Source organism: Orcinus orca, chromosome 15 (assembly GCF_937001465.1).
Source record: "Orcinus orca chromosome 15, mOrcOrc1.1, whole genome shotgun sequence".
Classification (NCBI taxonomy): domain Eukaryota; kingdom Metazoa; phylum Chordata; class Mammalia; order Artiodactyla; family Delphinidae; genus Orcinus; species Orcinus orca.
Window position 1 is genome coordinate 74732538 of NC_064573.1, and position 12372 is coordinate 74744909.

Genomic DNA, 12372 nt, shown 5'->3' on the forward strand with positions numbered 1-12372 from the left:
CTGGCACTGCCCCTGCCTGGGATGCCCTTTTCTGTTCTCACTGGCATCTCACACTCCAGGCCTCCCCACACCTCTAGCCCTTCTCTAAACGCGCCGTGTCCTCTAAGCCCCATTGAAGCTGGGCTTGCTGTTCCCTCTGTCTGGAATGGCCTTTCTCCAGGCCCGGCTACCTACCTCCTCGGTGGGGTCTGCCTTGACTATCCCGTTCCCTGTCAACCACACCACCCCATCCCACCACCTTCCCCAGCACTTCCCTCTCTCTCCAGCAATTGTGTTCATTTACTCGTTTGCTGGCTGTATGTCTGGCAGTTTGGACCCTGTTTGTCTTGTTGGTCTCTGTAAACATGCACCCACAGTACACATTTGGAGAACCGATACTGAGCAATTCCCAGCTTGCCCTAAAACAGTGGCTTTCAAAAGTTTCATCAGTGACTAAGAAATTCATTTCACCTGGCGACCCATTAAACACATGTAGAAATCACGCGAAAGGTTCACGGAACAATTCTTACTGTTACTATGTATGACACATGCCAATATTTTCTTTTCTATTCTATTCTATTCCATTCCATTGCCAGAAAATTCTGGTTACAACCTTCTGATTTCATAATCCACTAGTGGGTTTCAACAATATAGCCCCGGAGAGAAGTTCTTGAATTCTTGCTGCAAAGGCCCCTGGGACTTTCCCGCTTCTGCCCCCTCCTGCATCTACTCCAACTTGCTGTTCTACTCTTCTTGTCATTCTGGGGCCCTCCAACCCCCTCTTTTCATAAGGGAGCCAGAGCCAGGTCGCAATTTACAAGGAGCCACAGTGAAAACCTGTCTGTGATCCCCAGATGGGTGAGTCCTTCCCGCACTGCTTCCCCAAGATGCTTTCCCTGACCTCCTCAGGGCTCCTCTCTGTGGGCACTGGGACGGTCGGGCCATAGAGGAATGACCTGGAGGGGAAGGTGGCGAGGAGGGGAAGGGAGGGCGAGGCTGGCAGGCGGTGGTTGCTGTAGTCCTTCCCATGGAAAATCACAGCTCCCCTGCCCCCCACACCAGCCCTCCTCCTGGATAACAATGGTAGTCCTGGCTGCCACTGCAGGACTATTGCGACACAGGTGCTACGATCAGGCACACAGCTTCCATTTCACAGATGAGGAAACCGAGGCTCAGTGAAGGGGAGGGACTTACCCCAGACCTCACAGCTCGTAAGTGGCTGTCAAGAGGGGATCTGAACCCAAGCAGTCAGATTCTCAAAGGTTCAGAAGGGCAGCCTAATTCAGAGTCCCTTCCCTTCCCCAGGCCTCAGTTTCTGTTGGTGAAAGGGGAGACCTGGATACGGTGACCTCAAAGGTTGTCTCCATGCCTGACCTTTGCTGAGGTCAGATCAGCACGGTCGCTCTCCTGGGCCGTGCCAGAGGAATTAGAGCAGAGCTGACTTTTGGTGCCCGTTCCGCCTTTTGGGCACCACGACCCACACCCCAGCTGCTCTTTTCCCTCTGGTCTATCTCAAGATCGAGGTCTTTGCCCCTCCCTCTCTCTCCCACCACTTCAGGGTCTGGCCCTCTGCTGAGATCAACTGAACCTGGGCTCCAGGGTGGGGAGCTGACAGGCTCGCTGGGTCCCCATCCCGGGGCCTGGATGCCTTAACCCAGGGACTTCCAAAGTTGGTGTGAGCCGGGTTCCCTTCCTCAGTGAAATCCTGCTGGGAAAGCCAGTTCACAAAAGAGATTCCAAAAAGGGCTGCTCTGGTTAAAACAAGAGCAGAGAGGCTGGCTCTTGTGTGCCTGACCTCTTAACCACCACCCTCTCCTGCCACTATCTCGGGTCACCCCAGGAGTCCCTAAAGCCCAGCTTGAAAATCACAGTATTAGCCCCAAGTGATGGTGATATTTAGACGTGGCCTATAGGGGAAATGTTTCGGACAAGGGCCTAATGCTTGCTTTGAGCCTCCACATGAGATGGGTATGGACTGGGGCAGGGGTGGAAACCCTCCAAAAATTCGAAGACAACACAGCACAGAATCCTGGAATTGGTGTGAATTCCAATCCCTGCTCTCCACCTGGGTGGCCCTCAGAAGGCGCCGTACCTCTCCCAGCCTCAGCCTCTCCATCTGTAGCAGGGGCATGGTGGAATTTTGGGGTGTGTGTGTGTGTAATAAGTGAGGTGGTGTAGATAAGGAGTTTAGTAAATAATAAACATGGACTGTACACCATTATAGTTGCTGCTATGGACCCATCACTGTGAATTGTGCGATCTGGGAAATGTTACTAACTCTCCCCGTGCTTCAGTTTCCTTATCTGTAAATCGGGGATGATGACTCTCCCTACCTCACAGGGTCCTTACGCCTGGAGATAAATGAGCGTTAAGGTGCTTAGTTAACGCTTGGCACAAAGTGAATACTTAATAGATGCTAGATATTACTTGTGGTTATTATAATTATTATTGTAATTCTTTGTTCCTAGCCCCAGTGGGCAGCTACCCCTGCGCCCAGGGCCCGGCTTACCCCGGCGGGATGGAGGCGCGTGCGCTCACGCTGGTGGCGCGCTGGGGCCCGGGCCGGTTGAGGTTGTTCTGCCCCGGGGTGGGCGCGCCGCTGGGGGCGCTCGGGCTCCGCGGGGACGCGCTGAGGGGCTGCGCGGGCTCGGCGGGGCCGGCGGCGGGCGCGGCCCAGAGCGCGGCGCCTGCGAAGGTGGCGCTGGGGCGCACGGCGAGAGTGCCCGCTGGTCCTCCGGGCGGCGGCTGGGGCGGCTGGGGCGGCGGGGGCGCGGGGGGCGCCTTGCGGCGCTGCGAAGCCAAGATGGCGTTGGAAGCGGCGCGCGTGCTGTTGACCAGCAGGCACTGCTGGCACGAGCAGGGCTGGCCCGAGCTGGCGCCCACGGGCCACGACTGCGACTTGGGGATGGAGCCGACGGTGAGCGGGTAGGCGAGGTCCAGGCGGCGGCGCAGGCGGCGGCGCCGGCGCGTCTGGCGGTTCATCTGCGACATGCTGTTGAAGTAGATGAGGTAGCAGAAGCCGAGCGACGAGAGGTCGAGCCACGGGTGCTGCTTCTCGTAGGCGTTCTGGATGGTGATGCAGATGTCCATGTCGTAGGCCGTCCACGCGCCGCCGTCGTTCTCCCACTCCCACACGATGCCCTTGCCCGGCGCCGACGACGGGTCGTAGAAGTTGCGCCGCACCGGCCGCATGGTGCCTGTGCTCACAAGGGGGACGGGAGTCAGGACCGGAGGGCCGTTAACATCCGCGGCCAGGGGGATCGGGACAGGCCGGAGGGGCGGGGGACAACACCGGGGTCAGCACGGGCTGGAGGGTCAGTACGGGCAGGGGCGAGCTTGAGGGTCAGCACATATGGGTTGGGGCGAGAGGAGAGCGGGCCCGGGGAGGGGGGCGTGGAAGGCAAGGAAGCGGGGTGTCAGGACGGGGATGCAAGTCAGCAAGGGGGGCAGGGGTCGCAAGCTGCCCCCACCACTGAAGGGTCAACACAGGCACTGAAGCAGTGGCCCATCACAGGCCCTGGGGGAGGAGAAGGGAGAAGGGGGTGTGGGCTGTTTAGACAAGGAGGGGGTGGGAAGCAGAGTCAGAGCCTGGGGTGGGAGCCGGGATCCAGAGAGGCCACGACCGTGCCGACACTGACGGTCCTTCTTTCCTTCATTAGTTCACTCATTCAGTAATCCGTTCATCAGCCCATCCATTCATTAATTACTTCAAGCACAAGTTCATTTATGCATTCCTTAATTCTTTCATTCGTGCATTCCTTTATTCATGCCTTCCTCAGTTCATTCATTCAATAATTCTCTCAGCTCATTCACCCGTGCCTGCCACCATTCATACCTGCACTTATTCTCCTTCAGCAACTTTATCCATGATTTCAATCATTCCCTCACTTACGACCACCCTATATAAAAATGTGCACCCTTCCACATTCCTACTTTCCCTTCTCTCCTTCCCTGTTCCATCTGGTATACTTTATATGTTACATATATATCTTGCTTTCTGTCTGTCTCCTCCCACTAGAATGTCAGTGCCACAAGGCAAGGACTTCGTTTTATTCACTGCTGTATCCCCAGCGCCTGCACACAGTAGGTGTTCACTGGATATTTGCTGAATGTGTGAATGAATTCATTAGTTCAGATATCGATCCATTCTGAGTTCGGTTATTTTATTCTTTCATGCCTTTTGCTATCCTTGCATTGGTCCATTCCTTCATCCACTTATTTATTCCTTTTTTCATGCATCTGTTTGTTTATTTGTTCCTTCTTTTAGCAAACATGCTGCCTCTCTGCTCTGTGGAGGGCTTCGTGCTGAGCGGTCATTCAAAATGAACATAACCACGTGACAGCCCCAGCCAGGTGGGTATTCATGCTCCCATTTTAAAAACAGGGGCCCTGAAATTTGGCTCCCAGCCTCTGCTCCATGCTTCCCAATTCTAGATGCTTTCTGAGAGCAAGGCTCCATGGACACTGGGTTAAAAAGAGATGAACAAGGTCCAGGCTGCAAGACTTCTCAGTGCCTTTAGGCTGCCCTGTGCCTTGGGGCCAGTGTGGAGAGATTCTTTTGGTTCACGTGGCACACTGGCAGGAAGGCTGCACGCTTGACTGCTCCTCAACTGTGGGCAAGTCCCTTAAGTCTCCCTAAGTCTCGGTGGCCCCATCTCGAAAATGAAGGTGATGGTAATCCATGAGCCACCCCTCCCCTCTCACACGGGGCTGCTGGGAGGATTTGGTGAGAATAGCCACAGAGCACAGGGTCTGGGTGGGGCACCAGGGCTGGGAGGCAGACAGACCTCATTTCAAGCCCCAACTGCCCAACTTTCCAGCTGTGTGTCTGTGATCAGGCAACTCAATGGCTCTGAGCCTCAGTTTTATCATCTCTAAAATGGGCACAAGGTTGCTAAAAGGATCCATCAAGACAAATAGTGTCTCTACTCTGATGATTCCAATATCCTCTCCCCTTAGAGCCAGACTTGTGTATCCAAGTGCTCCCTCTGCACCTTCCGATGCAGGTCCAATGGGCTTCCCAAACTCAGCTCTGCCAAAGCAGAGCTGTGGTCTTCCTCCACCCCAAACCTGCTCCTCCTGAAGCCTCCCTTGTTGCAGTTACTGGCAGCTCCATCCTTCCTTTTGTTCAAGCCCCAAACCCCCAATCCTTGGATCCATCCCTGACTTCTCATGTCATACCCCACGTCCAGTCTATCAGTAAATCCAGTGGTCTCTATCTTCAAATACATCCCGCATCTGACCACTTCTCCCTCTCCCCATCGCACCAAATCTACCTGGTCCAAGCCGCTGTGTTTCTCTCGCCTGGACTATTGCAGTAGACTCATTACTGGTCACTCCTTCTGTCCTTGCCTTCTGTCGTCTCTTCCCCACACAGCAGCCAGAGGGATCTCATTCAATGCAAGTCAGATCACGTTCTTCTTTGACTCAAAATTCTCCCATGGTTCCCTGCTTACTTGGAGTCAAAGTCAAAGTCCTGGCCATGACCTACAAAGCACCACATTGTCCATAAAGCCTCTACAAAGTCCCACGGGTCTATAGAGCCCACCTCTCACTCACTCCCTGGCCCCATTGCTGTTCCTCAAACAACTGAAGCAATGTCCAGCCTCAGGCCCTTTGCATTTGCTGTCCCCTCCCCCTGGAATATGACCTAGCCACTCCCAGACGTTCTCACAGTTTTCCCCCTCCTTTCTTTTAGGTCTCTGTTCAAACATCCCCTCATTGGAAACGCCACCCTTCCATGGCCCTCCATTGCCACCCTCTTCCCTTGCTCAATCTCTCTTCCTGGCACTCAGTGCTACCTGCATGATAACATTCATCTACAGACTTGCTTTACTCTCTGTCTCCCCCGTACAAGGTCAGGGATCTTGCCTGCTTTACTCCTGGCTCTATCCCTTGTGCCTAGCACAGTGCCTAGCCCGCAGTGGGCCCTCCCTACGTGGGGAGTGTTTCCACTGTCAACTGGCACAACCCCAGGGTGCCTGGCCCTGGAATCTGCAGCCAGATGGATGAGGACCCATCATGGTCCATCCTGAGGACCCCCTCCTTCCCCTGCCTTGCTTAAGCTTCTCTCTCCTGGGCACAGACTCTATCTGACCTTCACTTGGGTCCTGACCCAGGGCCGAAACAGCTAGTCCTCTGCTCTCTCTGTTTGAATCCCAAGGGCTATGGGCTACCCCCTGCTCTCTGTCAACCTCCCAGACTCCGAGAGCTGGGGAAGTCGAGGCACAGAGCTGTAGCTGTAATGAGAGAGGCGTGGTGGGCGTGGAGTCCCCGGGCTCCTGTGCCAGTCAGTCGTATGAAAACGACTCCAGGGCAGCCTCATTCTCCAGTCTGTTTATCGTTTTAATTTAGCGTGTGCATATTGACTTTTTCCTTGACAACGGTGTTCTTCCAGGGCAGGCCTGAGAGGGGATTAGTTAGAGGGAAAATCTGGGATCCTGTTCCCATCTGCTCCCAAGTCCTGGTCTTCCCCTCTCAGAGCCTCAGTTTCCTCATCTGCAAAATGAGGGCTCGTGACAGATGATCTTCAGGTCCGATGTGTCCAAAGTACCACCATTAGCCTCCCAGTTAAGGGTTGGGGTGCTGTGTTACATGGAAGGTGTAACCCCTGAATGGGAAGGCAGGGGGTGGGAACTTGCTATATCTAATCACCTCCGTGTGCCAGGTCTTGAGCTGGGCAGGGCAGGGTCAGGGACGGGAGGGGCAGAGTGAAGTGGTTGAGAGAAACAACTCAGAAGTCTCACAGGCCATGTGCCAGTCCTGGCTCCACATTTAGCCTCAGTGTCCTCATCTGTCAAATGGGGTATTAATACCCACCCCCAAGGGATGACTGTGGGGCTAAGTAAGATAATGCACATCACAGGTGCTTGGCGGAGCGCTTGGCTACGGTAAGTGCTCGAGGAATGTTAGCGAAGACGCTGTTATTAGTATATACATTACCCACATTCACCTTTTCCCAGCCCTTGGTCACTTGGCAAACTCCTATTCACCCAAAAAAACCCTCTACATGCCCACCTCCTCCAGGAAGCGCTTTTCCGTTCTGCTGCTATAGCTAGCACATGCTGCTTTTTACTGCATGTATATCTGTGCACTATCATTAAGTGATTTGTTTTTGTTCTTAATCTCCCTCACTGGTTGATGACTTTCAGGAGGACAAGGACCAGGTCAGATCTATGTTTTTGTTCCCAGCACTAGGCACAAGGTGCAAATGAGGCATCTGCAACTGAAACAGGCAACCTACTTGGCATAGGTCAGGGCTTAGAGGGAGTGGGAAAGAGGAGGGGTTGGTCTTTTTGTTTTTCTTTTCTTTTTGCGGTACGCGGGCCTCTTACTGTTGTGGCCTCTCCCATTGCGGAGCACAGGCTCCGGACGTGCAGGCCCAGCGGCCATGGCTCACGGGCCCAGCCGCTCTGCGGCATGTGGGATCTTCCCGGACCGGGGCACGAACCTGCGTCCCCTGCATCGGCAGGCGGACTCTCAACCACTGTGCCACCAGGGAAGCCCAGAGGGGTTGGTCTTGCTAGAGAGGGAGTGCAGACTGGAGCAGAGGCCAAAGTGCACAAGGGGTCCCCAGGGAAGGAGGGACAGGGTTCCTAAGGTCAGCATTGGCCAGCTCTGTAACAAAGGACTCTGGGAGCTCCTCCCAGCCAGCTCAGGGCCAACCAGCCCAGGCGTCCTTCTCTCCAGGGCTCTATTTAGCCGGTATTGATTTTCCTGCCTGTTTACTGGTAGTTATTAAAGGCTGCGTCCCTGGGGTCCTTTTCAAACTAGATCGGAACCTGGCGAGCTGGAGTAATTAGGGCAGCTGCCGTCCTCCCCTCTGGGCCCTGCACCCTGAAGCGCCCAGTGTTGCCTGCGTGCCTGTCCGTCCACCTCCCAGCTCACGCTGGCCGTGGACCAGGCCGAGGGGGGCCAGCTGGTTCCCTGGTGACCTGCCTGGGCTGCAATTTCGAGATTTCCAAGGGAGCAGCGGCGGAAACACTCTTTCTCTTCCCCAGTGGCCCTGGCCTAGATTTTTGGCCAGAACAATGGGTCTAAGATGAGGCTGGAGGTTCCTCAGCCTGGGAGATGGGAAGGGCCTCAGACTGGTGGCCTGGATGCACGGCTGGTCTTTCTAACATGGACCGGCTCTGCTGGGTCCACTCCCCTTCTCTGGCCTCACGGGTACCCAGCTGCACTGGCCACCAGGGTCCGTGTCCCCATGGCAGTTAGGAACCTGTGTCAAGCACGTACTATTTCTGGGCCTGTTTCTGTGTCTGCTTTTGTCCCTGTCCCCCCACCCCCTCCTTCGCTTCTTAGGAATGTTTGGTTGAAAAATTCCAATCTTGTTCCAGATGAACTGAGGGGAAAGGGGCTTTGGCCAAATGTCAGCTGGAGGATTGCAGGAGCTGGGCCCCTGGAGACCGGGTATGGGGACGGCCGTGGCCACTGCAGCCAGTGACCAGTTCGTGCCTGGGGCAGAGACAACCAAAGAGAGATCGAGACACAGGTGGGGAGAGCAAGAGACAGGGAGAGAGGGGACTTCCCTGGCGGTCCAGTGGTTAAGACTTCACCTTCCAGTGCAGGAGGTGCGGGTTCGATCCCTGGTCAGGGAGCTAAGATCCCACATGCCTCGCAGCCAAAAAAACCAAAGCATAAAACAGAAACAATATTGTAACAAATTCAATAAAGACTTAAAAAAAATGGTCCACATTAAAAAAAAAATCTTAAAAAAAAAAAAGAGAGGGAGAGAAAGGCACAGAGACAGAGACAAACACACATGCACAGAGGGCCGAGATCAAAATGGGAAATGCTAAGGCAGATACAGGAGAGTGGGGGACAGAGAGACTTAAAGAAACAGAATCCTAGGACTTCCCTGGTGGTCCGGTGGGTAAGACTCCACGCTTCCAGTGCAGGGGGCCCAGGTTCGATCCCTGGTCGGGGAACTAGATCCGGCATGCCGCAACTAAGACCCAGTGCAACCAGAATAAATACATAAATAAATAAATATTAAAACAAAGAAACAGAATCCTGAAGCCTAGAGACTGAGACAGTCAGGGACAGTCAGGGAGAACGAGAGAGCTAGGCCAGGAAACGGAGGAGCAGAGAGGGGGGACGGGGTGGGGGGGAAGACCGCAGCTACAGCAATACCAATAAAGCTAACGTTTACTGAGTCCCCACTATGTGCCAGAGGCTGTGTTCAGCACTTTCCTTGCACTAACTCATTTTATCCTCACACGGTTCCTTCTAGGGAGGGACCAGAATTATTCCCATTTTACAGGAGACAACTGAGGTCCCAGAAGAGTGAAATCTTGGGAGGGTTGGGGATAATGCTTTATTCACGGAGCAAAGGAAAGGCCAGGTTAGACTGGTTCTAAGGGGTTTAATTCAGCCAAGTGGTAGCCCAGCCTAGGATACCTCCAGTGACGGGGAACTCACTACCTCAGCTTTGCCCTCAGTTGTTTCGCTGTGAGAGGTTTCTGGCTGGAGAACGTGGCCCTGATCTGACCCCTCTGCCTGAAGGCGGGGTGTGTGGGTGTCTCAGCCCTCCAGCTTTTGGCTTTAAGAAAAAGCTGACTCTGTAGAGAGACGGGAGGGTTCTGAGTCCTCCTGTCTGCCTCTCTAGTCTCCAAAGTGTTCCTCCCTGGGCTGAGCCAGTCCTAAGGCCCAGCAACAAACCACTCCCTCTGGGGGTGGCTTCCCGGAGGGAAGTGACCTCAGTTTGGGGGCACCCAGACCCTGACGGGAAGGGGGGCCCGTGGGAGGCAGTCATGGGACATCCTGTCAGGTGGGGGGAGTCCCGCCGCTGGCTGAGGCCTGTGACTGGGGGTTGGGCAGTGGGTTAAGCATGAGTTCAACACCCACTGGATGCCAGGCCCCAATGGGGTAGTTTCCTGATTCCTCCCCCAACCCAGAAGTCATCATAACCATCATTCTCGCTCAGAGAACACACTTTTGTGGCCCAGGCTCACATGAACTCATGTAATCCTCACAGTGGCCCTATGAGGTAGGGGTATTACCATCCCATTTTATTTTTTTTGGCCGCGCTGCGGAGCGTGAGGGATCTTAGTTCCCTGACAAGGGATGGAACTTAGGCCCCGGCAGTGAAAGCGCCGAGTCTTAACCACTGGGCTACCAGGGAATTTACCATCCCATTTTAGAGGCAAAGAAACAGAGGCACAGAGCAGGGTAGGAACATGTCCAAGGTTATCTGCAAGGAAGTGGTCCAGCCAGAAGCCATCCCAAGACCACCCGGTTCCAGACATTCCCTTCACTGCCCCACCTGTACTAGCCCATGTTCCAGGGGAGGAAACTGAGGCACGGAGGTTGCACAGTAAGTAAGGGACACAGCTGAGGTTCAAACCCAGACTGTTACATGGCCTTCTGGAATAGCGGCCCTCTCCCTTAACCCCTCGACAGATTATCTGCGTGGCTGGCCAACTCCCTGACAGCAATAACAGTAACCATCCTGCTTTATTGAATTCTTCTGTGCCAGCTACTGTGCTAAGGGCTTATGTGCTGCCTCCAGTCCTCGCAATAGCCCTAGAGGTTTTGTGCACTACTGTTAGCCCCATTTGGCAGATGGGGAAACTGAGGCTCCTTGGGAGGACTTGGAGGTCCACCTGGGGGTGGTGGCTGGGCTGGGATTCGAACTGCAGTCTGCGGACCTGGGGCACCTCCCTCTCCCTCCCGCCCTGTGATCAATAATCCCGCAGTGTTCTGTTTCCCTCCAGACTCTCCCAGGGGACTTGTCAACAGAGCCACGGCCCATTAGCGGTTTCTGCACATTTGAAGCTGGCCCAGGCTCCCCAGGGTCTGCTGGCAGCTGGGCAGGCGAGGGGAGGGGGTCTCCAGCCCTGCCTGGGGAAGGCTGAGGGGCTGCACGGCACTCAGAGAGGCTACCACCTTCAAACTGGTTTCAAAAGGCCCTCGCTCTGGAGGCTGCTGGCAGCTGCAAGCTGCCTTTGCCCACTTTATGGGCTGTGTGTGTGTCTTCCCAGTCACCTGGCTTCCAACACACTCGGGTGCAGACCCCCAGGCATGGCAGCAGCAGCTGAGAGACGGAAACGAGAGGGTAGGAAGCAGAAGGAGCAGAGAGTCCTCTATCCCCTGGAGCCCTCATGGTGTTGGGCAGCTGCCCTGACCCTGCCAAGCCTCTGCTTCCTCATCTGTGAAACAGACATCCTCATCATCATGATGGTAAACACTCACAGAGGGTCTGCTCTGTGCCAGGTACTGAGCTAAGTGTTTCACATGTTAAATCTTTTTTTTTTTTTTTTTTCGGTACGCAGGCCTCTCACTGCTGTGGCCTCTCCCGTTGCGGCGCACAGGCTCCGGACGCGCAGGCTCAGCGGCCATGGCTCATGGGCCCAGCCGCTCCGCGGCATGTGGGATCTTCCCGGACCGGGGCATGAACCCGCGTCCCCTGCATCGGCAGGCGGACTCTCAACCACTGCACCACCAGGGAAGCCCCACATGTTAATTCTTAATCCACATGACACTCTACAGAACAGGTACCATTATTATCATTGCCTTGTACAATTGCCAAAACAGAGAGGTGAAGTGATTTACCCAAATCACACAGCTAAGTTATTAAGCCAGGATTCAACCCAGCCAGATTTGAACTTCTCCCCGCTTCCACTGCCACCACCCTGGTCCAAGCCACCATGACTGCCTGCATAGACTGCTGCAGCAGCCTCCGTCCTATGTCCCGGTTTCCGCCTTTCGCACCCCGTAATGCATTCTCCCAAGGCAGCCAGAGGATCTTCCACAGACTCAGGTCTGACCACATCACTCCTCTGCCCAGCACCCATCAATAGCTCCCTAGTGCCCTTAGGAATGAATCAGTCTAAGCTCTTTAGCTCATCTTCAAGGCCCATTACGAGCTGTCCGCACAGCCTCACACTCTAACGACACCAAACTTCTCGTTATTCTCTGAACACATCACGCATGGCTATGCCTCGGTGTATTTGCACATGCTGTTCCCTCTGTCTGGAACGTCCTGCAACCCACACCACCCCACTTCCCTCCCTGCCGAGTTCCTACACACTTGTCACGGTTCAGCTCAAGCACTGGCCTCTTAAAATCGTCTCTGCCGCCCTCAGGGAGAATCACTTCCTCCTTGGGACTCACACAGCACCTTCCACCTACAGTACCGCCATTAAAGCACAGAGCTCACTAAGTGTTGAGGCGTCTGTGCCCTCCAGCTTGGAAGCCTCTCAAAGGTTGGGCTGGCTTTCAGCCACCTTAGCATCCCTTTGTAGCCAGGAGCACAGGGAAGTAGGTACTTGGAAAATGCTAGCTAAATGAATGAATGAGTCAGGGAATGAATGAATGACCGAATACACACAAGTGAACCTACCTGAGGACTACAAATGACTAGGCTGGAGATTGCAAGTTGAGGGGGAATTT

General features: G+C 54.6%; 1 protein-coding gene across 2 annotated transcripts in view; it reads right to left on the reverse strand.

Moving 5' to 3' along the window:
* Positions 1-12372, reverse strand: part of DTX1 (deltex E3 ubiquitin ligase 1) — a 38548-nt gene that overhangs the window by 16394 nt on the left and 9782 nt on the right. For both annotated transcript variants that reach the window (XM_049697686.1, XM_004281460.3), the window contains exon 3: positions 2489-3176. In XM_049697686.1, the coding sequence (XP_049553643.1) occupies positions 2489-3176 (688 nt within the window). The remainder of the gene's footprint in view (positions 1-2488; positions 3177-12372) is intronic.